The sequence below is a fragment of the Alexandromys fortis genome, unplaced genomic scaffold (genome assembly GCF_014885135.2).
Source record: "Alexandromys fortis isolate MF-2015 unplaced genomic scaffold, M_Fortis_MF-2015_v1.1 scaffold_36, whole genome shotgun sequence".
Classification (NCBI taxonomy): domain Eukaryota; kingdom Metazoa; phylum Chordata; class Mammalia; order Rodentia; family Cricetidae; genus Alexandromys; species Alexandromys fortis.
Window position 1 is genome coordinate 5,420,176 of NW_026067915.1, and position 25,451 is coordinate 5,445,626.

General features: G+C 44.5%; 1 protein-coding gene and 1 pseudogene across 5 annotated transcripts in view; one reads left to right on the top strand and one right to left on the bottom strand.

Annotated features, from left to right (window-relative positions):
• Positions 1-25,451, top strand: part of Cpne4 (copine 4) — a 597,421-nt gene that overhangs the window by 116,145 nt on the left and 455,825 nt on the right. For 2 of the 5 annotated variants that reach the window (XM_050139472.1, XM_050139473.1), the window contains one exon: positions 18,521-18,758. The exons of 2 other annotated variants lie outside the window; for them this stretch is intronic. In XM_050139472.1, coding sequence (XP_049995429.1) covers positions 18,706-18,758 — 53 coding nt within the window. In that variant the 5' untranslated portion in view covers positions 18,521-18,705. Of the gene's footprint in view, positions 1-18,520; positions 18,759-21,438; positions 21,846-25,451 lie in introns of those variants that run through there. One more of the 5 variants, XM_050139477.1, reaches the window with a different exon arrangement.
• Positions 14,525-15,938, bottom strand: LOC126499929 (elongation factor 1-gamma-like; annotated as a pseudogene).

Here is a 25,451-nt window from a genome sequence, read left to right on the forward strand (position 1 = left end):
AAATTGTCTCCTATTAACTCAGAAATCTCTAAATTTAATATTTTAAGGAATTTTTTGCTAGTTCTGGTGAGCAAACACATTGTCTGACTACATTTCTGTGCTGCCTGGAACACACATAAACTAAGTGGAGGGGGACTGGTCGTCCAGATACTTTTGATCTTTCATCGTTGATACCTGCACAAAATCCTGCTTTCAAGTTACCATGGCTGTGGAAAAGATTCCTCGGGGAGAGTGATGACTAGGGGAGCAGGCAGCAGCTGCACAAACCCTTGTGACCTTGATGTAAGGAAAGTGGCTTCTGCTGCTCCAATCCTTCTGTCCAGAGCCATGGCCAAACAAGCCCTGTCTCTTAGACGTTTGATAGCATAGTCACTACTTTCGTCAGGAGTGGGGGTGCCTCCTGGAGATGCTGTGGTCAGAGACAGCAGTTGAGAGCACCGTGGGGAAGGAGTAGGTACGACCGAAGTTCAGGCTGTGGGTGATGTCAGAATGAAACCCTTGTTTTGCACAATGAACAAACCCTAAGAAAAAGCTTTAGATTTTGGAGCATTTCAAACATCTTACTTTTGGAGTTGGGGTGCTCAACCTCCAGAAGCCGTTTCTGCTTCCCACTTCCATAGAACCCCAATTAACTTCTTGTGTCTGGAATAAAGGATAGAAGGGGGTTATGCTAACTGCCGCTTAAGTCAGGCAGAGAAGCCCCCCCCCCCCACTTCATTGCCTGTGACCTGTAGGGTCAAGATGAGCTTGGTTACAGAAGATGAGGGGGCGACAATGGAGGCTTCTTACTACGACATCCCGCACACGTCACACAAGTCACTATTTCCCAACCCTCTTCAGGGGTGAGTAGGAAGCTTAACCTACAGTACGGATTAATGCATTGCCCTGGCCTCAGAACTGGCTTTTTACTTGTCATGTGACTTAAAAAGATCCAATCAGGACTCATGAGCATTTTCAGCAAATTGCTTCTCCTTCGTTCCAATGCCATCTACAAACTCATAAGCTCAGTTCTAGACCCACCGCCCAGGATCTCTCTTTGATGGTGAGCCATCTCTGCCCGGTGTGAAGGGGGTAAGCAGAGGGCAGGGGGTTAGCAGGATACAGCTATGAATCCTCAAGTGGAAAGCTGAGGAGAGGCCTCTAGCTATGGCAGAAGGGAGAGAGGTTAATACAGAAGGAGATGGAAGGAGAAGGAACAAAACTGTTTGATAAAGCCTCAAGGAATCTTATTATTTTATATTTAACTAAAATTATACACAATGCATATAAGTATATGCATACAAACATATATATATACACACATACATATATAACTTAAAGGAAGTTATGCTACTTGGGCCGATAGTGCTCCCCACAAGAACCAGAGACTAACAGAAAACTCTGGGACCAGGCACAAGAAACCTCCGTCAAATGTTATGCCACTGTAGTCCAAGTGACTCTCAAAGCAGTGTAGACTTTTGCTATTTCCCTTGGTTGCCTCTCAGAGGTTGAATGTAACCTCCTCTTGCTGAAGAAGTCACATACTTCAGACACAAGACTCAGATAATTTGAACTGGAACCGACCTAAAAGCCGCCTTCTTGCGGTCAAATTTCCACGGTATCAGACAATACTACACAGGCTGTCAAGGGCAGTAAACTAATTGACAGTGACACCTAGGAACTGCTGCAAAGGACCAGCATGCCAAGATGTGACGAAGACCCAGCAACTGTCTGAGCAGACCTAATGCCCACTCAGTAGCAGGGGGATAATCCCTGGTCCTAGAAACCTAACTAACTTCTTAGTACATTAGTGTAATATTAAATTCAACAGCCTGTGAAGTAAAAAATGGTATGTATTCATTACTTCGTCATTCTGGGCAAGCCCGAGTGCGTGTAGTTCCCTTTGCATCACGATCAAGGTGACATGAATTTAAAGGAAGAACGATTTATTTCATTTCAGAGGCTCATTAGTCAGCCTTCTTTGGAAGAACAGGGTTGAAAGAATAAAACTATATTACAAAGGGAACTTGTTAGATTGGCTTTCATGGGCTATGGGGTGGGTGGGCCAACAATGGTTGTGTGATACCTGAGAGGCTGTGAACCCAGTATCACCTAGTCTGAGGCTAGAGGCCTTGGCAACCCCAATCTGATGTTGAAGGCTTGGAGGGTTCTTGGATAGCCGCTGATCTTCAATAGCTGGGTTCAGACATCAGTAGATATAGCAGCAGAGACAGGCATGGAGTAGATGCGGTTGCATACTGCTGGCGAAGACAGGCAGGCAGGCAGGCAGGCAGGCAAATCACAACATTTTGTCTGGGCTGCAGCTGGAAATTGCCACCCCCAGTGGGGAAGGGTTCTCTCTCTTACGTAATCTTTCTGGGAATTACCCTGGCTGCCCTTCCCGGAGTTGTGTCTTAGTTATTTCTAAGCAATATTAACCATCGTAAGAGGTATAGGTCCATCATGGCAAGGACATACCAGAGTAGAGAAATTCACATCATGACCACCAGGAGGCAGAAAGAGGAGCATGCATGACCCAGGACAAGATACAGCCCCAAAGACACACCACTAGAGACCCCTTCCCCTAACTAGAGCCTACCTCCTACCTCTCAGCACCTCTCAAAAGTGCCATCAGATAAATGGACTGAACCACGCATGGAGTTAGAGCCCTCACGACCTAAATCATCTCTGAAAATATCACAGACACCTTTAGAGATAGAAATCTCATCTTCTAGGCATTCATTCCCCCAAGTTGACAATTAAGATTACTATTAAATATTTATGGAGCTGGCTCACCGGTGTGTCCATGGCCAGTGGAGGGCTGATTGGGGTCTTGGTCTTGCCCGGGCTCTTCACACATCTGAGCTTCCACCGCAGCGGCCCATCTCTCTGGTCCCCCCCCCCCCTCTGATCTTTTGTCAAGAAAGCCTGTGTGTGTTCTCATCATGGTGGCTGGGTGGAAATGTGCCAGGTGCCTCTCAAGCCTGGGCTAAGAATGGACAGAGTATTCCATCCGCAGCACTCAGCTGACCAAATAAATCACAAGGCCCCCCAAGAATCAAATGTGTGGAGAAGGAGCCTTCCTTCCATGGGAGGAGCTGTGGAGGCATTTTTGCAAGGGGCATTCCCTGACAGTGGTTGTTTTTCAGAAGTCCACCCTGTTACTCTGCATTGTTGGTTTTTTTTTTCTAAGAGCACAGCTGGAGGTGTCTGAGGCAGCAGCCGGCACACAGATGTGTGGTGCCTATGTCCACGTCTCCTTTCCTACAAAAAAAAAAAAAAAAAAAAAAAAAAGCCAAGAGCAGGGGCCAGACACAGTTAGACCCTCCTGGCACATAGCAATAGGGGTACTGAGCAGTGTTCAGACATGGTCAGACCCTCCAGGCGCACAGCAATAGGGTACAGAGCAGAGGCCAGACAGGGTCAGACCCTCCTGGCTCCCAGCAATAGCGGAGCTGCAGGAACACAGCAGGTGGACTTTACAATGCGCGCGTGAGCACTGCTTATGCCTATTTCATCAGGCAAGTGTTCTCAAAAGGACTTTTCAAAAGAGCAAAATTACAGGCCTCGCTTTGAGGAAACCTTGGCCATGTGGTGTCTGTCTTGCCCTTCTTTCTTTTCTCCCCCAAGAATACCCGCTGGAATGGTAGGACTTTGCCTTCTCGACTCGAGGGGAACAATGCGTTATTTTGGTCTGCCTTTGATCACCAGTGATTCACTCTAAAGGCAGTGCTGCTGGGGAAAAGTGCAGGAAGCTGACTTGCAATCAGAAAAATGACTATATAAAAATGGCTTCCTCTGTCTTTCTGCCCTTATTTCCCTGGGAGGTCCCCCACCCCCACTTCCTAATCCTTGAGACCCAACCTGCCTTGGACAGTATCTCACCAGCATCCTCCCTGAGTTATGCCAGGCGTTAACTGGAGAGTTTATTATTTTGTAATTCTCCCAAAAGACTTTTGACTTAAAGCTGCCAAGCAGCTGAAGTAAGGTCTTTACTTTTAAAAAGTCGCCCAAAATGATACATTAAATTACATTCTCCACAATGGTAATTGCACAAAATGTATGGAAAACCTGAAAATTTGTCAGAACTCCCTACATTTTATAATCCAAAGGAAACAAGCAAAAAAAAAAAAAAAAAAAAGAAAACTTTTGGTCTTTAAAAATAAATGTTGAAAGCCAGCAAGATGGTTTATTGGGCATAGGTACCTCCAATCAAACCTACAACCAGAGTTCCTTTCCTGGGACCCGTAGGATGAAGGGAGAAAACTGACCCTCCAAAGGTCCTCTGACCTCCACATGCGCACTGTGTCATGCACCCGCCCACCCACACTCAAGTAAGTGTAAAAAGAATATTTAAATAAACGTTGAATTTGTGGTATCCTTAGATTTGCGGCAAGGTTTTAAGGATGGCCAGGGGTGTCTCATCTAATCATCACCCATTTCCCCTGTGTTAACAAATGACATTGCCATGGAAGAGCTGTCATAGCTAAGTGACTAACGGCAGAATCCAGACTCCACGCGACTCTCACCACTCTCCCCGCCCCCCCCAACATCCACTCTTTGTCCCGGTGCAATCAAGGGCATCGCGCTGCATCTGTGACCACGTCTCCCCGGTAGCCTCTGTCCTGTGATGATTTCTCAGACTTCCTTGTTTTTAATGATGTGGACAGCTTTGAGGAGACTGGCGGGGGTGTTATAGAACATTTGGATCCTGTGGGTACTTTCCTTGTGATTATACTTTTGGGGTGAATGTTACAAAGTTGCCATTCTGGGACATTCTTGTCATCATGTTGGTGGTTCCTGACATTCACGCTTGCCAGTGACTGTACTGTGTGCAGTACTGAAAAACTGGAAACCAAGGCTTCACCACAGGGGATTAGCTTAGCACATACTTTTGCTTTATCTTGTTTTTTTTCTTATTTTTAAAAATTAATTAAATCGGTCCATTGACAATTTCACACATATGTGTGATGTATAATAATGGGAAATACCCCATTTCTCTATTACTTCTATAGTTCCCCTCTTTCCTACAGATCTCTTTCTCATGCCCGTGTCTGTTTGTTTTGTTCTGCGATCGAACAGAGTCACCTAGAGCCTTCTATGGAACTGCGGGTTGGAAACTATACTTTGAAGCCTGGATACACAGGGGAAGCAATGATTCTCCTTCTCCCAGACTCTGTCACTTGCCAATAATTCAGCAGTAGGGGGAAGGACCCAGGAGCCCTGCCTTCTAAGATTGATTGTTCACAGTTTCAGTTTTGTGCCAACCCCATGCAGGTAACCGTAGTCATAGGTTCATAGCTGAAACGACTTACCTAGTCTAGACTGTAGCATTTCACAGCCTACTGCTCTATCTTCTACACGCTTCCCACCCCTTCTTCTGCAGGGTTCCCCGAGCCTTGGAGGAGGTGATGTAAAGGTCTTGTGCAGGACTGAGCCCTCACTTGTCACCTATTCTCAGCATCTTGAGCCACCGTGGATCTCCACTGAGAGCCTTTCCTGATCAATGCTGATAGTAGTTCTTGTCTACAGCAATAAAGTAGATATTTGGCATGCATTTTGATGCTACATCAATTTAGTTAAGCAACATGTATTTGTTTCCTATCTCTGTGTCAAAAGATCATGACCAAAGCAACTTATAAAATAAAGCTTTCCATTGGGCTTATGGTCTCAGAGGATTAGAGTTTATTATGGCAGAGCAAAGGCACTGTGGCAGGAACAGGTGAGAGCTCACATCTGGATCAGTAACCAGGAGGCAGAGACTATACTGGGAAAGGCATGAGTCTTAAAATCTCAAAGTCCGCAGTGACACATCTCTTCTCACAAGGTCACACCTCCTAATCCTTCCCAGATAGTTCCACACAATTGTAGTAAGTTCCCCACTTGGGCTTATGACCTCCTCAGGCATGGGTTGTTAACCAAGCTTACAATACCAGGCATGGGTTCCCTCCCATAGAGTGAGGGCTCGGATCCAATCAGAGGGCAGTTGTTTATCCCATACCACGGTTGTGCCACTGTTGTATAGTGGGCACAGCTTGCCTGGAAGATTGGTTTCTCGGGTTTATAGCATTCACAGCTGGGTAAGACCACTGATACCCTCCAACCCCGCCCCCCTGCTTAGCGCCTCCTGGCTCTGTGACAGCTAGTCAGCAGTGAGGGAATGCCAGCTGAATTCCACTTTGCTTTTCTATATCTTGTAACCGGAGTATAGATAAGAGGATATGGCCTCACCACTGGTTCTGGTAGTTAGCCAAGAGGGCTGACAAGAGCCTGCATTGTTTTAGGGGTCTCTGAGATCTCCTTGATCAGCTCCTGTGCAGGTATCTCACACCTGGGACTAGAAATTCTGTTTAGCAACCCTCTGCGTCTAAGGGCAGTCTTATCTAGTTTTGTAGGGTAACTCCTTTATTATCTCTTTTCTGTTTTGTGTTATAAGATAGGCTTCCATAGAGCTTTTAATATGCATTTTATTCCAGTTAATTCCCCTTCCTACAGCTTCATCTCCCCAATTCCCTCACCTCCATCCCCATTTAAGCCTTCCTACTCCAGTGTTCCCCTCTCTGTTTCCCTTTCGTCTGTGCTCTGCTAGCCACCGCACCCCCATTAGGGAACCTCCCTAGCTATATCCCCTTTCTAGGTCCCTGGCTTTCACAGACACTCCATGTTAAACAAAGCTAAAGAGGGTTAGGACCCACAAAGAAGAGTGAATATCCAGCATTTGTTTTTCTTGTTCTGGGTTACTTCACTCAGCATATTTTTTTTTCTAGTTTTATCCACTTAACTGTAAATTTCCTTATTTTAACAGTATTCCATTGTGTAAATGGATCATATTTTTATTATCCTTTCATCAGTGATGAACATTTAGGCTGTTCCCATCTCTTAGCTACTGTGGGTAAAGTAGCAATGAATATGGGTGAGCAAGTGTCTTTATAACAGGATATGGATTTCTTTGAATATATGTTGTAATAAGTGCGGCAGGGCTGCATCCCCAGCACCCAGGCCGCCTGCTAGCTTATGCCCCGAAATAACAACACACAAACTGTATTCATTTAAGCACTGCTTGGCCCATTTCTATCTAGCCTCTTCTAGGCTAATTCTCGCACCTGGACTAGCCCATTTCTAATAATGTGTGTAAGCACCCGAAGGTGCGCTTACCGGGAAGATTCTAGCCTACATCTATCCTGGGTCGGAGCTGCCTGGGAGAGTGGAGCCTGGCGTCTCTGCTCCAGAGAAGAGCTGTCGAGTCTGAGCTCACTTCCTCTTCCTCCCAGCATCCTATTCTGTTTACTCCTCCCACCTATGTTTTAGCCTATCAGGGCAAGCAGTTTCTTTATTTAATTAACCAATGACCTTCCTCCATCAAATATATGCCAGTGAACTTTACATTGGGACATACAGTAGTTTTATTCCTAGTTTGTTGAGAAACCTCCAGGCTGTGGTTTCCACGCCTACCAATGGTGCACCAAGTTTTACTTTCCCCCACATTCACAATAGCCTTTGTTGTTATTTGTCTTCGGGATGGCAGATCTTCTGACCAGGGTGAGACGGAATGAATCCTAAAGCAGTTTTCATCTGCAGCTCCTTGATGGCTAAGGGTGTTGAACATATTTTTAAGTCTTTGCTAGCTATTTGTAATTTTTCTTTTGAGAAATCTGTTTAATTCTATATCCTTTTAAAAAATAGAACATTTACTTGGATATATATATATATATATATATATATATATAGAATATGTTCTAGAAACTGACCTCCTATCAGAAGGATGGTTGACACAGACTTGTTCCCATTCTGTGGGCTGCTTATTCACCCAATGGATAGTTTCCTTTGTTTTACAAAAGCTCTGGCTCAAAAAAACTCAGGAAAGCTCATGTAATCTCTTAATTGCAATCCCATATAAAACCAAAATAAAAAAGTTAACATACCTCTAACATATAATGGCACAGGATATACGTTACCATTCTAAAACATAGGGAAGGGAGCATAGTGAGGAAATACTGGAGCAAAGCAAGACTGAAAACCAGCTGGGCAAACTCCAGACTCTGCATTTTCATGTCTGATGTCAAAGCAATCTTCAGATCTCCAACTCCATTCAGTTTTGATGAACTGCAACACACTTCTTTCTCTTGGGCTGGTTCCCCTTTCTGCAGACAGCTTTCTTTGGCAGGTATTCCATAGCTCTGGCATTTTCAACATCTTGGAGTCTCCATTCAAGTACACTCTTGACATATGCCTGTCCTCAGCAGCTTTCATTAGCCAAGGAAGCAAATCCAGTAATCCCTTTCTTCTATTTTTGACTTTTAAAGCCGGAGAAGCATGTGGCCGAAGCTGTCAAGTTCTGCTACTTGTTGGGGCTGGAACATGGTCCACTTGTTCAATTACATATTCACCAACTTTTTGCTTTCCATGGTTTTCTTCACTGCTTAAGATCGGCTGTTCTGGAACTTGCTTTGTACATTGGGCTGACCTCAAACTGAAAGATCTCCCAACCTCTGCCTTCCCAGTGCTGGGATTAAAGGAGTACACCACCACACCCTTCTCTAAGTTTTCTTTAATTCCTTTTTATAAATTGGAAATTTTCCTGGGTGTAATCTTTTCCTGAGGTCATCATTCCCTTTATTCCATTTCTTAATCTGTTAATTTTCTTGAAGACAGGGTTAACCATCATTCCACCTCCTGGCGTTCCTTTTCTCCTCAAATATATTTCCTTGCTCAGCTTGCTTCTTTTCGTTATAAATCTTCATTAGAGTTAACACTGATAATCACATGATGGCGTCTATACTGGGCTGTTTTGAGATTTCCTCTGCCAAAGGAATTAATGCAAAACTCTTCACGTTAGTCTCAGAAAAGCTTTTGGACAAGGACAATAAGCAGCCACATTATTCATTAAAATATCACAAGGCCATTCTCTAGGCCACATGCTAACATTCTTTCTTCTGAAACCTCTCAATCCAGGCACCCACAGTTCAAATCCCACCTGGCACAGCTATCTTTCATGCTTCTACTAATATGGCCCATTAAGTAGCACTTAAAACATTCAACACTTTTCTAATCCATAAGGTCTAATCTAGTCCAAGGTCCATATTCCTTCAAACAAAAGCATGGTCAGGCCTATCACAACAACACACCAATCCCTGCTACCAACTGCTCTCGTAGTTAGGGTTTCTAGTGCTATAAAGAGACACTATGACTGCAGCAACTCTTATAAAGGAAACACATTTAATTGTGGTGGCTTACATTTTCAGAGACTTAGCCCATTATCATCATGGTAAGACATGGGAGAATGCAGGCAGACATGATACTGGAGAAGTAACTGAGTTTCTTACATCTTGCAGACAACTAGAAGTGAATGGAGATATTGGGTGGTATTTTGAGCATATATGAGACTTCAGACCCACCTCTACAGTGATATACTTCGTCCAACAAGACCACACCTGCTCCAACAAGGCCACATCTCCTAATAGTGCCACTTCCTATGAGATTTTGGGGACTAATGACATTCAGACTGTCACAGCATCTCATGCAGCCTGAGCTGATGTTGAATTCACTAAGTAGCTGAGGATAACCTTGAACTTTTGATCCATTTGCCTCTGCCTCCTGAATATGGGAATTGCAAGTGTCTTCCATTACAGCTGGTGTAATATGATAGGAATCACACCTAGGGCTTCATGCATGCTAGCAAGCACTTCACTTAACAACATCCCTAGTTCCACCATATTTTTTGTCATAGCTGTTTATTTGTTATAGCTGTGTATTTTCTAGCTATTTCAAGTTATGACATCAATTAATATTTATTTCTCTAAAAGGCAGATTGCAAAGTAGGATATGGAGAGGCTTCCTTTAATACTTTGAAATATCTACATATGCATGTAGTCTTAGAACCTCTGTATACTACATCATCTCAACCGTCTGAGGAGGATGTCCTCATCCTGAGCCTGCCTTTGACTCCCCAATGGCCTGCTCCTTGATGCTGGTTTACTACTCTCTGGTGGGAGCCGGTATTGATTGCTGTGAGGGCTCATGAGAGCCTGTTCCACCTTGACTGGAGGTCAGAGGGTTTGAGCTTATTTTTTGCTCTTTCAAAGTTGTTGACAACAGATGTGGCTACAAACAAGAGATCCTGACCTAGGGTGTGGTTAATTAATACTTTGGCTATAGAGGTGGATCCACTCTACCTGGACCAAAAATTGGAGAATTCAAGTCTATTCCTTATAGACTTGTTATTGTTAATGAAATCTGTTGCTGCCCTCTCCCCTTTTGGAGTGAAGTATATAAACATGTGGAAAATAAACATGGATTCAGTATTCACTGAATGCCCCTCCCAGCCCTGTTCTGGTTCTGTCTCTTATTTCTCTCATATCTCTATTCCCTTTGCTTAATAATTCTAATCTTCATGCTCCTACCCTGGAATGTATGAACGTTGCCAAGCTGGTCCTTGACACATTGCCACATAGGGATTTGACTCCATGACCTAGGAAGCAGCAGACCTCTCCCAAGTGTATCAGTAACTTTTGTGTTCCTGTAACTAAACACTCAGGAAAAAACACCATAAAGGAGGAAGAGTGTATATTGGCTCACCATTTCAGATGGTTTGATTCCCTTCATGGCAGGGAAGGGGGACAGAACAAAGCATCACATATCACAGTGACCGAAAAGGTAAACACAAGAAGGATATAGTCCCAAGGAATACTCCAAATGACCTACTCACTCCAAGTAAGCATCATTTTCTAAGGGGCACCACCTCCCAATAATGCCATTGTATTATCAATATAACAACCAATGAATTAATTCATTCATTAGATCAGAGCCCTCATAATCTAATCCTCTCCACAAACACCCTCAAAGACTCACCCAGAGGTGTACTTTATCCTAGGTATTTCTCATTCCAATCAAACCTACAGGGCTGATCATTGCAAGAAACAAGCAGCTCACATCAGGAAAATGTCTCTCCTCCCGGGTAAACCACATATTTCTCAAAGACATGTTCTGTATACCAAGGTTAGTGGTCCCCCCTAGATTTATTGTAGAGAAAAGAGAGAGATAGCAAACATCCAGATAACACACATGAATGCATTTGATAGATGCTGGTCAAATCTGAAGAGTCATTAAGAGAAGAGATGTAATGGGAATGGCGGATCCTATCAGGAAGGGAGCCCGCTGAGGCAAATCCTGTTCTTCCTTTAGGTCCCCTGTGTGCACATATGGACAGCTGCCTCCATAAATAACCTCCTGTGTGTTGGTTTCCTGGGCTCCCAGCCCAGAGCCCTTCTCCTCTAGTGATGGCAATGAGAGCTACTGTCTCTGTAGACTGTGGATGGAAGTTATTTCTAATCAAGGCTCCTTTGGGTTTTGATTTCTGTGCTATGCCTCCTTTGGAGTGATGATGTCTTAAAGAATAAGATGTTGTTTTGTGAATCTTGGTATCTAAAGTGGAGTTTGGCCCAGACTAGATGCTCAAGTCATCTAATTAACGAAAATAACAAATCTTCCCTAATACGACGCTCCCCATAAACTTTTTATCCTTCTTTCCTCTACCCACTTCTTGAGTCTGGCATCGCTTCCTTGTCCTCTGTTGACTACGCCATTAGGACTGGCTATTAAAGATGTTTTCCACCTCCGGCCTTGCTATTCATCTGTCTTGAGTATGAATTCCCCCCAGCTCTTTTCTCATAGCCCATAATTCTTATTAAAGAACTTTTAGATCATCCCTCAGGAGCCATTTCCAAGCGACTGCTTAGCCCATCTTCACAGGACTTACCTATGTTTACAGATAGTCTTTTCTCTTCAGTGTTCCCAATCCCTTTGTGTCTCCTTCTTTGTTTCTTTTCTGCTCCCTCTGACTTGATTGATAAGCACTGCCTTGGTTATCATTGTATCAATGCAATGATACAATGCAATTATATTGTATCAATGCAATGATATTATGAGGTCCGGCCTCTGAGAGGTGATGAGGTCACAGTTTTAGAAATTCTTTTATGAAAGAGATTTCACACACAAGTCAGTCCTCTTGTTGTTCCTCCTGCAATACCAGGTGAAGTCATAACATGCATCCTCTTCCAGGAATACAGCAACAGGCGTCATCTTGGAGGCAGATAGAATGGATCTTCTCTGGCTGGGAGACCTTCTGGGTCTTAGTCTTGGACCTTCCAGCCTCTAGAGCTTAAAGGGATACATTTATATTCATTATCAATAACCACATCTTTGGCATTTGATTGCAGCAGCAAAATGAACCTAGACACGATGGCTCCTGTTTTTATTTTATTTATTTATTTTATTATTTATTTATTAAAGATTTCTGTCTCCTCTCTGCCACCGCCTCCCATTTCCCTCCCCCAACCAACTCCCCCTCCCTCATCAGCCCGAAGAGCAGTCTGGGTTCCCTGCCCTGTGGGGAGTTCAAGGACCTCCCTGGCTCCCGTTTTTAATGCCAGCACATAGGAGACAGAGACAGGAAGGTTGCCACAAGCGTGAGGCCAACCTGGGCTATATACCTAGTGCCAATTCATTTTGAGCTGTAGAGTTAGACAATGTCCAAGAAAAATAATCTAGAGACAATAATCAGAGGAAATAATATAATTCTGAGTATTATAGGTTAACTAAATTTATTGCTGCTATTTTATGTGGCCGAGGGAATCGAATGGTGTGTTTGGGTTGCCTCTTGTTATTGGTGAAGTTCAATCAGTAGAGAAAGGAGGAGATAGAATTGAAAATGCCTCCATATGGCCTTTGGAAAAGGACTCTCTTCTCTCCTTGAGTGAAGACGGGCTGGATATAGACTTAGGAGAAATGGTGGTATATGAACCTGTGATTGTACCAAAGCACCACAGAGACGTCTTAGGACTTAGTTAATTAGTGATACCAGATCCAAAATTTGGCTGAATCCCCACCTCCTGTTAGGAGGTATATATTTTCCTGGTATGTGCTCTTTTCACATATTTCTCATATGCTTTTACTATATCAGGGTAGATTAGGTACAGGTAGCTGGACAGAATTGGACATCTGTAGGCTGGAGGGTAAGGTGGCTTTAAAATAAGTTCTCAGTCACCAAGGGGCAAGTGAAAGTTCTCTCTCCTTGAATTTAAGCTGTTCTTAGTGATCACTTGATCTCAAATACCTATTTAACCATTTTTTTTTAAAAAAATGTCTTTATAAAGGAATTCAGAAAATTTATTTCTTGTTTCTTAATAAACAGACGAGACACTTAAAAAACTTCTCTGTATTAATCCAGGTCATGGAGAATATCAGTTGTTTTCTGATATTTTTTGGTTTGGGGGTGTGTGTTCAGTTTGCTTCCAATTTCAGGAACTGAACTTATTGACAGAGGTTTCTGTCCCATCTGGTCCTGCAGCCATACAGTCCCAAAGAAATACACAGAGGCTTACATTAATTATAAATCTGTTGGCTTATTAGCTCAGGCTTTTTAAAATTAACTCATATCTTACATTAACCCATAATTCTTGTCTGTGTTATCCATGTGGTTTGGTACCTTTTATCAGTGAGACATTCTCATCTTGCCTCCTTTTGGTCTGGGTGACAACTGCAGACTGAGCCTTTCCTCTTCCCAGAATTCTCCTATTCTGGTTTCCCCACTGATACTTCCTACCTGGCTACTGACCAATTAGCATTTTATTAAACTAATACAGGTGACAAGGATACAAGACCATTATTCCACAATAACCTTATAAATGGGAGATGTTATGATTTTAGTTAAATACGTCCCCCACAGATTCATGTATTTGAGCACTTGTTCTTCAGCTGACCATGTTGTTTTGGGAGGACGCACATTAAGAGGCAGATTCTAGCTGGAGGAAGTGGGATGCTGAGTGGTGGGACTTGAGGGGGTAGAGCCAGGCCTTGTTTTTGTCAATTCTCTACTTTCTGATTCACGGGTGTCTGAATAAGTAGCTACTCCAAGCTCTTGCCACCGTGGAGTGGCTCACTGCCATGCCTTCTACACCATGATAGACTATGTTTCCTCAAATTAGGGTCTAAATATGCTTATCAAGTATTTAATCACAATAATGAAAAGAATAATTAATACATGAGGTGGATTCTGTACCATTGAGCTACATTCCCAGTTCCCTCTGTCTTTAACATCACCATTCTGCTCTTGGAAAGATTGTGAATTTAAGTTCTTTAGTGATATTATTTAGCTCTAATTTTCTTCATTAATTTATGTTCCATTTACATGGCTTTCTTATTACATTAGGATGGGTTCACGAATTAGAGTGCAATTTGGTTCATTTTCTTTCTTCTATGAGTTGCAAAAGGAAAAAACTTAGTTAATTTCATTCTGAACTTGAAACCTTTTCTCTCTGCCCTTCACATCTTGGGTTCTTCAAATTGCTCTCTGCCCCTCTTCCAGATTCCGGTAATGAGAGCACCCCTCCAACTCACGTGAAATTCTCCACCCCTAGCCCGAATTCCCCCAAATTTCCAGAGAAAAGACTCTTGTGTGTGTGTGTGTGTGTGTGTGTGTGTGTGTGTGTGATTGACAGTACCTCTGAGTCCATACAGATAAAGAGAGTTAATACCTCTTTTTTTTTTTTTTAATGTTCAGTTTCCTTTAATGACCCCCATCTCCCCTGAAGGGTAGGTGCAGGCAGCTAGGCGACGGCAAGACATGTTCACTTGAAGATCTTGCCTTGATTGACGGCTTTGCCCACATGCTGGAAGGCCCCCTCCCAGGAAAAGTACTCTCGAACCAGGGTCTGGGTCTCCTCGCTACCAGGATCCAGTTTCCGCCATGTATATGACTCGTAGTCCACCTGCCAATCTGGACTTAGCGGAAAGGCAAGCTCTTGGCCTCTGAAGACCCAAACGCCAGAAATGGAGCTGCTGTTGTTGGTTCCAAAGAGGATGACACTAGCGAAGGCATTCTTCCTCAGTTTGTCCAATCGCTGGAACATGCCAGTGATGAGGTTGTAACTCATAAAGGTCTGAGTGAGCTACTCAGGGAAGCGATATTCAGCATACCACAGGGACCAGCCGTCCTTATCAAAGTGCTCCCAAAAATATGGCAGCGCCACGGAGAGGGTGTCCTCGTTGGAGTACTTCCGCTTAAACTCATCCAACACAAAGGTACTCTTGGGCAAGTGAGCAAAGGGGTCCTTGGCCTTAGGCTCAGCAGCCAGTGCCTGCTCACACTCATCCATCTCCTCAGGAGCTGGGGCAGCTGCCTTTTTCTCCTCTTTCCGTTCAGCCTGGGGCTTCTGTTTCTCTTCTCGTGAACCCTTTTCTTTCCTTGGAGTATCTTTTTTAGGCTTGCTCTCTGCAAACTTCTTGGCATCAAACTGGGCCATCTTTTCACACAGCTTCACCTCCCCCAAGACTGCCCTGAACTGGGGCTGGTTAATGCAGGTGAGGAACCATCGGTTGGTATTGGGGAAGGCCTGGCGAAAAGAAGGCTCTAAGACCTGCTTGTAGAGCCACAGAAGGGTACAGACAACTGTGATATCAGCCAGAGTCACTCGCTCACCCACCAAGAAAGTCCTTGTCTTCAAATGAGTGTCCAGCAGCCCCAGGATTCGCCTCACCTCTTCTTTTGCATTTTCGGTGGCCTGTTTGTTATGGTGCATGATGCCCAAGGTGGGGAACACCCAGGTGCTGGCTGGAGGGACGATATCACTGTCAGCAAAGCTCACCCACTGCACCACCTGAGCTGCTGCCTCTGGAGTACTTCCCCGCAGGTCCTCGTTGCTTACATAATAGGCGATGGCATTGCTCTCAAACACGCAGAATCCATCATCACCCTCAAATGCTGGAACCTTGCCAGCAGGAAACTTTCTGAGAAATTCAGGGGTGCGGTTGGTTTGGCCAAAGTGGAAGTGGGGTGGTGCGGAGAGCACGCGGACCTGAGCCCCACTGTACTGAGCAGCAATGAGGGCCTTGAAGGCTCTCCAGTTTTCAGGATATGTGTACAGGGTCCCAGCCGCCATGGTGATTCCGCAGAGAAAGGGGGTGGGGAGTTAATACCTCTTTATGGTAGGGAAGAGTGAAGCGTGTTCAAAGATATGACAGCAACTGCACTAAGCCTTGAGACGAGGAAGCACAAGCCAGAATCTAGTAGCACAAACTAGTGGGTGATGTGGGAAGTCCTTCTGAATATGTGTTGCTTTTATTGGTTAATGAATAAAGCTGCTTTGGCCTACAGCAGGGCAGGATGGAGTAAGGCAGGGATTCTAAGCAGGTAGAGGAGGAAAGAAGGCAGAGTCAGGGAGACTCCATGTAGCCACTGAAGGAGACAGATGCCCGGGAACCTTACCAATAAACCATGAGCCTTGCAGTAAAATGTAAAATAAAGGAAATGGGTTAATTTAAGATATAAGAGCTAAGAAATAAGCTTAAGTGATTGACTAAGCAGTATTTTAATTAATACAGTTTCTGTGTGATTATTTTAGGTCTGGGCAGCCGGGAAACGAACAAGCAGCCTCCACCCACCAGTTGGATTTCATTAGGAAATGTGGCCAGCGCCTATAAGATCTGGATGTAAAACTCACACTGGCGCTAGCTAGCTGTGCAGCCTTTGCCAGGCTTCAATCCTTGGGGCTCAGTTTATGAAAAAAACAGATGATGATATGGGTGCTTAATGTGTTGGATTGCCTTGAGAGGCCACCATGATGATGTCGTCAAGTCCCTAGCCCCAGTATGTTGTTTCACTTTTCTGTCCACACCCACCAACCTCCCTTCCAGGAAAAGTCATAGCTGCTTTTCAGCCGAGTGATAAACTGGAAGACATTCATCTCAGCTGCTGCTAATGCCCACATGCGCTCCTTTCGTCTCTTTTGGCATTTTGAAATGAGTGCTCCATAATGCTCTCTCGTGGTGAACATGTTACTTTGTCTCCTTTAGCTAACATCGAGCCTTCTACTCTGACCAAATAAAGGAAACCAGAAAAGAGCCTTGTTTGCCTAAAACCATTAATACAAAGTTGTCCGCGTAATGTTCCGAGGACACATCAATTAGAAATAATATTTGGTGTTAAGGAAGAAAAAGCTGAGAATAATGGCTTGAATCAATGGATGGCTTTCTTTTTCTCATAACAAACAAACCTGGAGATAATGGTTGTCTTCCGGGTATCAAAAGCCCAGGCTCCTTTTATCTTTCTGCTCAGCCTGCCTTAGCAAATGCTACTCTGTGGCCTTATAGTGTCGGACCCGCTTCACTCTGGGTAGAAGCAAGAGAGGGGCCAACGTGGGAAATACATGTTGCAGTGGCCTCAGTCACCCCACTCCCTTCTGCAATGCTCCTTCCTGAACAGCCAGCAGCAGCGGAACCTCCCACAGTGCTGGCAGGCTTCTGTGTGGACTCTTCAAGATGTTAGCTACTAGCCACCCAGGACTTCCTGCCTTTCAGTATGGGCTAGGAAAACTGCAAACACATTTTTAATTCTACTTAATGAACGCAAATGTATTAGATCTGAGTCACATGACGAACCTAAAAGCAAGGTTGGAAATCATAGACTCAGGGGCTGGGAACACTGCTCTCTTTCAGAAAATTGTGCTTTTCTTCATAAAACAAAACAAAACAAACAACAACAACAAAAAAAGAGATATTAATAGAGGCGGGGAAACAGCAGTATGTACAAGGGGCTAGATGCATGCGAATGTTCCTTCAACCCAAAGGAATGAGGTCCCGAGGGCTTATTGCAGACAGTGATAGGAGATTTGTACCTGGGAAGCAGGGTCCTAAGTCTTGGGGTCCATTCAAGAACCTTCTGTCTACAATGTGGAAACTGAAGTTCAGAAAAGTGAATGAGTTTCTCTTCATAGATGAAAGATGACCTGCTGTGAATAACAGGCTCAAATAGCATCCGTCCAAACACCATCGCAGGAAACCGGAAAGCCTCAGGGAGAAAATGCCGTGTGCTCATGGCTTTTAAAAATTAGGGAGGAAAAGCTAGAGAGATTTTGATGCCACCTATTGGCAGACAAAAGTATCAGGTTCCCCTCCATAGAGTGACTTGTTATCTAGTATTAGAGGCATTGACAGGTCATACAGGGTCCTTGGAACCTCCGTCTCGGTTTGGAACGTGTGATTCAGAATTCATTTGGGACACGAATTCTCCCTTGACTCTTTGCGTCTTAGAAAGGCTTCCCCAGAAAAGTCCTTTCTGCTTTCCAGCAACACCATCCACCTCAGCAGCGCATGGAAATATAAAAGGAAAGCTTATCCCCAGTTCTCAAAATTCCATGAAGTAGAAAAATAAAAAAAGACACACCTTCGGGCTATAAATAACCCTGGGGTGAGATTCAAGGCTTTGCTTTGATCCGTGGTCTCAAAAATAAATCCTGTTATTTACAGCCATTGCCTTGACTGGTTGAGTGTGTAACCATCCTACAGCTCAAAGGAAAGAAAACAGAAACTCCATTTCAAAACAAAATGCTCACCCTGACTCACTCAGGGAAGGAGCCAAGGTTTCTGGTGCAGGGCAGCGACTCTCCCGTCTGCTTTTCCCCTTCATCATCTGCCACCCTTAAAAATGCTCTCCACTGCACTGGGAAGAGTTCACATCCCTTCCCTCTTGTTCCTGGCTCCCTTCCAGCCTTTGACTTGTCATCCTGATGGGGGAGATGCCTTTCATACTGGCACAGGACACAGAGCGGATGCCTCCCCTTCTGTTATCAAACGGACCCAGCGAGTGAAGCCACCCAGAACTGAAGCCCTCCTTTCAGCTTGGGAACGCTGGTGCCACCGAGTTCAGCAGCTTGGCTTTAGATAACCTTAACCATGGCTGTAGAACCCAGCAACACAGAATCCATGAAAAGGAGAGTCGGGAGGCGGTGAGTGACCCGGAGCAAAGGAGGGTTTGATTTCACAGTTGTTGGGGGGACTCTGGCTGGTTGGTGGGCAACTCGCTGCGGGGCAGTGATGGAGAAGACAGCCTATTCGCTGGTTATAAATTGTTCGTGCAGCTCAGCCGTTGGTTTCATATGTGAGGTGGGAGTAAGTTCTGCCCATGTGCCCTGCAAAAAGTCTCTTTGCATTTACCTTCAGTGTCATGCCTCAAGGGGAAAAAAATACCCTGGCATAAAGCTGCACACGTGTTCTGCGCACTGGCTTGCAGGCAACTGTTTCTAATTAGGGAGCCGAAGCCTGCTGGCAGTTGCAAGTTTTGGTGTTGTGTTTAGTTTGCATGCCTATACAAAGAGGGAGGGGTAACAACTGTACTACGGTTTTCTCTATTGGTTTGGACTCTAACATCTCCATTGCCCACGGTTAGTTGCTGGGCACCTTCAGAGCTTGATTCAAGTAATATGCAGCAACTAACTGAGTCACGGTCTGGTTATCCCAGCCCCCTGAATCAGGTTTGAGGTAGACATGATAAAACTTACTTGGGAAGGCTGCCTTGAAAATGAAATGGGCTGATAAGGCTGATACCGGAAATCACACATGTTCAGCAAATCACAACTGTCTTTCTCTTGCCTATAAAATAAGAGAGGTTTGTGTTAAATGGTCTATAAGACATTAAAAAACTCTTTTAAATTTAATAACTGTGTATTAAATTGTCTGCTAAGTGGAGATGCTTTCCTAGGTTTTGTGGTTCCAATCATGAACAAGTTAACAGAGGTGATCCCCTCGGTAGAATTTCAAGGTTAGAGTTCACAGTCAACATCAAGGAAAACAAATCGGACCTTTCTTTTCCTTATTTCATCTCTGCAGATTTAGTCGAACACAGACTTCATCTCTAAGGCCACGTGCTATTGAATCCAATCTAGGAGGGATTGGCAGGCATGATGGTGACTGCAAATAGGTTTCCCAGAACCCATCCCCCTTCCCTAGGAAGAAACCCTGAGTGTTCCTGGGAGGTTACTCCTTCCAGTGAAGTCTGTGTTTGTTAGTTTTTTTTTTTTTACAGGGGTGTTGTGAGCATATTTTGTGCTCCAAACCTGAGGCCTGTCCTTTATTGTGACCTCACATGCCAAGGCCTCAATGACTGACTTGTGTATAATCACATGACCCAAGTGTTTACAGTTAAGGCAAACCACAGGCACATGTGTAAGCTCCATGTGCAGCCAGATTTTCTCAGGGTTATTTTCCCAGGCTGTGATTTAATATGCTACCATAGAATGGCCTGTGAGGTGAATGGAAAAAGGAAAATGTTGATTTTTTTTCCTGGAAGCTGTTTCTTCTCAAAAGTCTTCCCATTTCCTTTCTGGAACCATCAGTGAGGCTCGTTTGCCTCAGTCCTGTCATTTATCCTTCTCTGGCCGTTGAAACTGAGAACTGTGGAGTGGTGTGAAGCTGACAACCAAGCCCTTCACCCAAAGAGAGATCTTGCTGTGTTGTGTACTATTTCAATAAGCAGAGAGGGAGACCCCTTTCTCCCCCACCCTGTGTGCTTGCCCATCACTTCTAACCCCTATGTAATTTCCAAGTCCAGAGAGAGAGACTTTTATTCATTTTACTTTATGGATTCTAAAGTTTAATTTATTCTGATTATGGCAATGTGAAGGGAGGTTTTGGTTGTCTAGTTTATCTACTTCTGCAGAGACAAATGAGAGCAGCCTGGTGTGTCTTTTCATCATTCCTTTGCCTGAATTTGACTTTGAATATGTTTATAACAGAAAAGCCATCATTTCCAAACTGCCTCCTGAGGACTAGAGATGCTGTTTAGTGGTATTACAAAGCAAAACAACAAACCCAGCCACTTCTTGTGTAAATGCTTAATACTGTGCTCAAAGTGCTTTATAATATGTGGTAGTGGTTGCGCCTTAAATAAGACCTATCATTTTGGTTTGGGCTTTTTGAGACAGCGTCTCTAACTGAAACCTCCTATGTAATTCAGGGTAACTTCAACTTTCTGAGCCTTTTGCCCTTCACCTCCCAAATGCTGGGGTTACAGGAATGCAGTGCCATGCCTGGCTTTGTATGATGTTGGCACTTGAACCACAGAGTCCCCTGTGTGTTAGGCAAGCATTCTACCAACTGAGCTACAACCACAGCCGTAAGGTTTATTTTTAAACATACATCCTCTAAGCATTTATTTGTTGGTGAGGTTTTGTATCCACCAAAACATTCTGAGGTGAAGAGAAGACTAGCTGTCCATTCATTTATTCATGTCTTTATTGACATGTATATACCAAATTAGTACTCAACGTCACCCCCACTTTTAGTGACAGTTGAGCCGGTCAAGAAGTTTCCTTGAATGTATGCAAAAACCAAAAAAAGTATAGTTCCTATTCTCTTCTCTCTGCTCCTGTGATTTCACTGCTTTATCAGGGACTAAGGAGAAACGAATCACGTGCCTCCTGGGAGCTGGTGGGAGTTGCAAAGCTGAGCTGGGAATCAGGACTGAGGGCGCGGCAGGACCATGGAGAGCGCCAGGGCCGTGCTCAGGGCGGGGCGTCGCTCAGTCCCTAGAATCCCCCCAGGGGGCGCTGGAGAGGAGGCTTAGGAACTAGTATCTTGCCGGGCTGCTGGGCGCAAGGGTTTCGTCAGAAGGTGGAAATCTCAGTGAGAAGCTGCCATCTCCCACCCTCACCCCATTCCCTTCCTCCTTTCCTTCCTTCCTCACTCCTCTGCTCCCTTCCTCCTTCCCCAGTTCCTTCCTCTTTACTCTGCGAGTTTCCGAGCCTGGCAGCTCCCTTCACGCTGTTCACCTCTTCCCCCGCCCCCATCCCCAAGAATGGAGTCGGGGTTTCCAGAGCGACCAAACTCTCCTCCCAGCATCTTTATCCTCCTTGGCTGTTGCTAAACTGGCCCCAGCTGACCAAAGAGGGAGGAGGGAAGCCCGACCCTCCTAAGACCTCTTTTTCAACTACACCATTCAGGACCTCCACTCCAAAGGCGGATTTTGTATCCTGGGGGCGGGACAGACCTGTCCCGGGCTGAATTCTCTTTCTAGTCTCCGAGGCTGGCACACCCAGGTGAGTAGATGCCAACTCCGAGCCCCGCGTTCTTGCAAACTCGTCAGGGCTGCTGCGTAGCCAGACCAACTTTTGAGAAGCACTGGGTTTTCGCCCAGCCTGGCTTGTTTGTCGTTGCTGTTGTTCTGAACGGCGGCAGGACCAGCAGTCCTTCTTAAAAGGCAAAAAATATAAACTTTCAACCGTTTACCCGCTTTCTCACATAACTACTCTCCGAGGTGGAGTGGAGAGGGAGACCCCAGGCGGGACTAAGGCGCCTCGGTGAGGTCCGGCTGGGGAAGTCCTACTGGCTTGGGGGGAGGATTATTATTGTTTTAGAAACGGGAAGGGGGAGGGGATCAGAGTCCAGGCTGAAGTTGCTGCTTCCCATCTGACAGAAAGAAAGGGAGAAAGGTGTGGGGCATGGTGATGTTAGCCAATGGCGTGACCTCCTGCTGTTTGGATCCCGATTCTCGCCATTCTTTGCCAAGAGGTCCTAATAATATTTAACCATGTCCATGACTCTCAGGCTTACAACTCACCCATGGATTTGCCCGTGGATGTCTTTATTTGGCTCAGTCTCCAGGATTTGTTTTTTTTCTTTTTGGTTAAATAAAATAGCAAGGTGGTAAAGAGGAACCAGAAACGCCGGAAAACGGTTCTGACTAGATGGTGGTAACAGAATTGCTAGAACTGAGTCCAAGGGGGTCCATTAGAAAGTGGTCCACACCAAATTTAGTCGAACAGCGTCGGGTGGGAGCAGGCAGACTCTAAGGAATATTCTTAGGAATAGGCTCTTCTTCTTCCTCTTAGGGTAAGCAGGCTTCGAGGTTCCACTGGAGAAGAGAGAGGGGGCTGCAAGGGGCTGTAGAGATGATGTAAGGACAGGGACTTAGGGAAGATTATCTGTGAAAAGTCAGTGAGCTGGAGGAAGGAAATGAGAGCACCAGAGGTGAAGTGGCGGTGGGATGGAAGAGGGCACCGAGCCCTGGGAAAGTTTCTGAGGTACAGCCTCCTTCCCAGCCCCCTTGCTGTGGACCAACCAGTTCCTAGAATCTCCCTGCCTCTGGAACCGAAATGCTTCAACAATTCACAGTTTATCTTTGAAATGCTGCAGACCAAGCCAAGGGCTTCCTCTTATTACTGCTTTGCAAGGATTTTCCGAGCGCTGCTCTGGTTTCTCATGGATCACTTGTTTTTCCATTTCCTGAACAGCATTTGGGGCTGTCACAGAGTCCTTAAGTGTTCTCAGCTGGCAAGCTATCTCTTTAGCCCCTGCTTAAGTGTTCTTAAACTGAGACGAAACCCCATCTTTATTTAAACAAAACCCACAAAACCACCTTGGCTTCAAACAGTCCTCCTTACTCCAGCCTCTGAGCACTCTTTCACAGTCTCTAATTTTAAAGGCATTTGTGTTCATTTTGCTTTATAGCAAAGCAGTTTAAGCCCCGCCCCTTCAAAGTTTCTTTACAATGTAGGTAGGTATTTTTGCATCCATGGTGTTACTTTATAGTTCACAATAACAGGTTAAATGTCCTAGCCATAGTTGCCTTAAAGCCAGTGTCAAAGAGCCAACTTTATTTAATGCCTTTCAAGTTTAGGAAGACTGCATTTCTTAGCAGAAGATGAGACAAGACTCAGAGAGGCTTCTCTGAAATTAGATAACTTCTGATGCTTCCATTTGCCTCCCTGAACTGCCCCTGGGCCGAACTCATTTGATTTCCCTGTCTGGTAGGAAAGAGGGCTGGCCAAAAGTCCATTTAGCAGGTCAGGGTTCTGAGCTGAGTTGGTCAAAGCTTCTTACATACACACAGAGAGAAAAAATTGAGACGACGTTTGGGAAATATAGTTAGGACACCTGTGTGTGTTAGGCCAAAATTTTCACATTTGCTCTTGATGGAAAGATTCTGACAGTTTCTCAGGTTCAAATTTAAACCACATCAGAAGTAGGTGATTCCCCCTGCACATTCTATAAAAAGATCTGTTGGTCCATAGTGGGGGTGGATACCGAAGCCTGGCAGTTGCCAGTGGTTGTATGAATAAAGCTTCCTGTGATGAAACCAATGCTCCACTCACACGGTCCTGTGTAAGAACTCCCGTGGCCATCGACTCCATACTTTTCCTGAGTGGTCAGCCTGGTTTTGACTCTTCCCATGCAGGCCTTACATTGGCTCTTGGGCATAGACAGCTTCTCAGCTCCTGAGCAGCAACTTTACTAGAACTTAGAAATGTTTACTTTAGGATAGATGGTCTGGGATTTGTGAGTTGCTTCTCAATTGTAAGAAAAAAATTAAAGAAAATGACTTCCTGTTTGTCTCTAGGTGTGGTGATGGGACATCTTGGTTAAATTATCAGCTTCCTTTGAAGGGGACCCTGCTTTTTACAGGTTTTGGATTAAAAGTTGTCTTGTTGTAAAGGCTCTCTTCATCTGCATGCAGAATTTTGATGAAAAGGACCAGTGTAGTTCATGGAAGCAAAGATGATATTTGTTTCCAAAGTTGTGTGTGTGTGTGTGTGTGTGAGAGAGAGAGAGAGAGAGAGAGAGAGAGAGAGAGAGAGAGAGAGAAGAGAGAGAGTTTTCAAAAATCTAATTGTTTGAGTCCATTGTTATGAGTGAAAGCCTTCGGCTTACCTGATCGTGAGAAACTGGGTCAGCGTTGGAATCTTTTTCACATCTCTATTAGAATCTATCTTTTGAGACTCAGCTAAATGTATTTATAAGCTGTGCACCACAACTCCCCTTGGTGCCTGGAAGGGCAGGACCACCTTTACTCACAAAGGGAGAGTCGCAGCTTCGGTGGGTTTGCGCCCAGAGGAGAGACTGAAAAGCACATTCTGAAGATATCCACCAGGCTCATGGGATGTCAGTTTTCTAGCTGGGAAAAATCATGAGCTGATTCTTTGCATTCTTTAAATGTGATCAGATTTGTGTTTCGTGGCTTTTGAAGAGGGAGAAAGAAGTAAATTCATTTCCTTTATTTGATCTTTCCATTTTTGTCTTCTTAATATTTTAAAACAAAACAAACAAACCCCTTTGGATCCATGGCAGTAACTCAAGTCACATTTCCTTGGCAACGGTAGTGATACACTGGAGTTATGAAATAGCAAGGCCGAAAATTCTAAATGCATTCAAAATAAAATGCCACCAGGTTCAGGACCATCCTCCAGGGCATTGAAATTGACCTCCCAGCACTCAGTAAGAGTTGTTTGCTTAAGCCAGTTGGTGGTGGTGGCACACACCTTTAATGCCTCTGGAATGCAGAGGCAGGTGGATGTCTGAATTCAAGGCCAGCCTGGTCTACAAGACCTAGTTCCAGGCACGACAGGCTCCAAAGCTACAGAGAAACCCTGTCTTGGAAAACAAAAACAAAGCAAAAACAAAACAACAAAAAAAGCAACAACAGCAACAAAATAGTCAAAAAGAAAAGAAAGAGTTGTTTTATCCAGATCAAAACACAGATAGTCAGAGCTGGGTTTTTATTTTTATTCTTTTTAGAATTCTTCTTCTTCTTCTTCTTCTTCTTCTTCTTCTTCTTCTTCTTCTTCTTCTTCTTCTTCTTCTTCTTCTTCTTCTTCTCCTCCTCCTCCTCCTCCTCCTCCTCCTCCTCCTCCTCCTTCTCCTTCTCC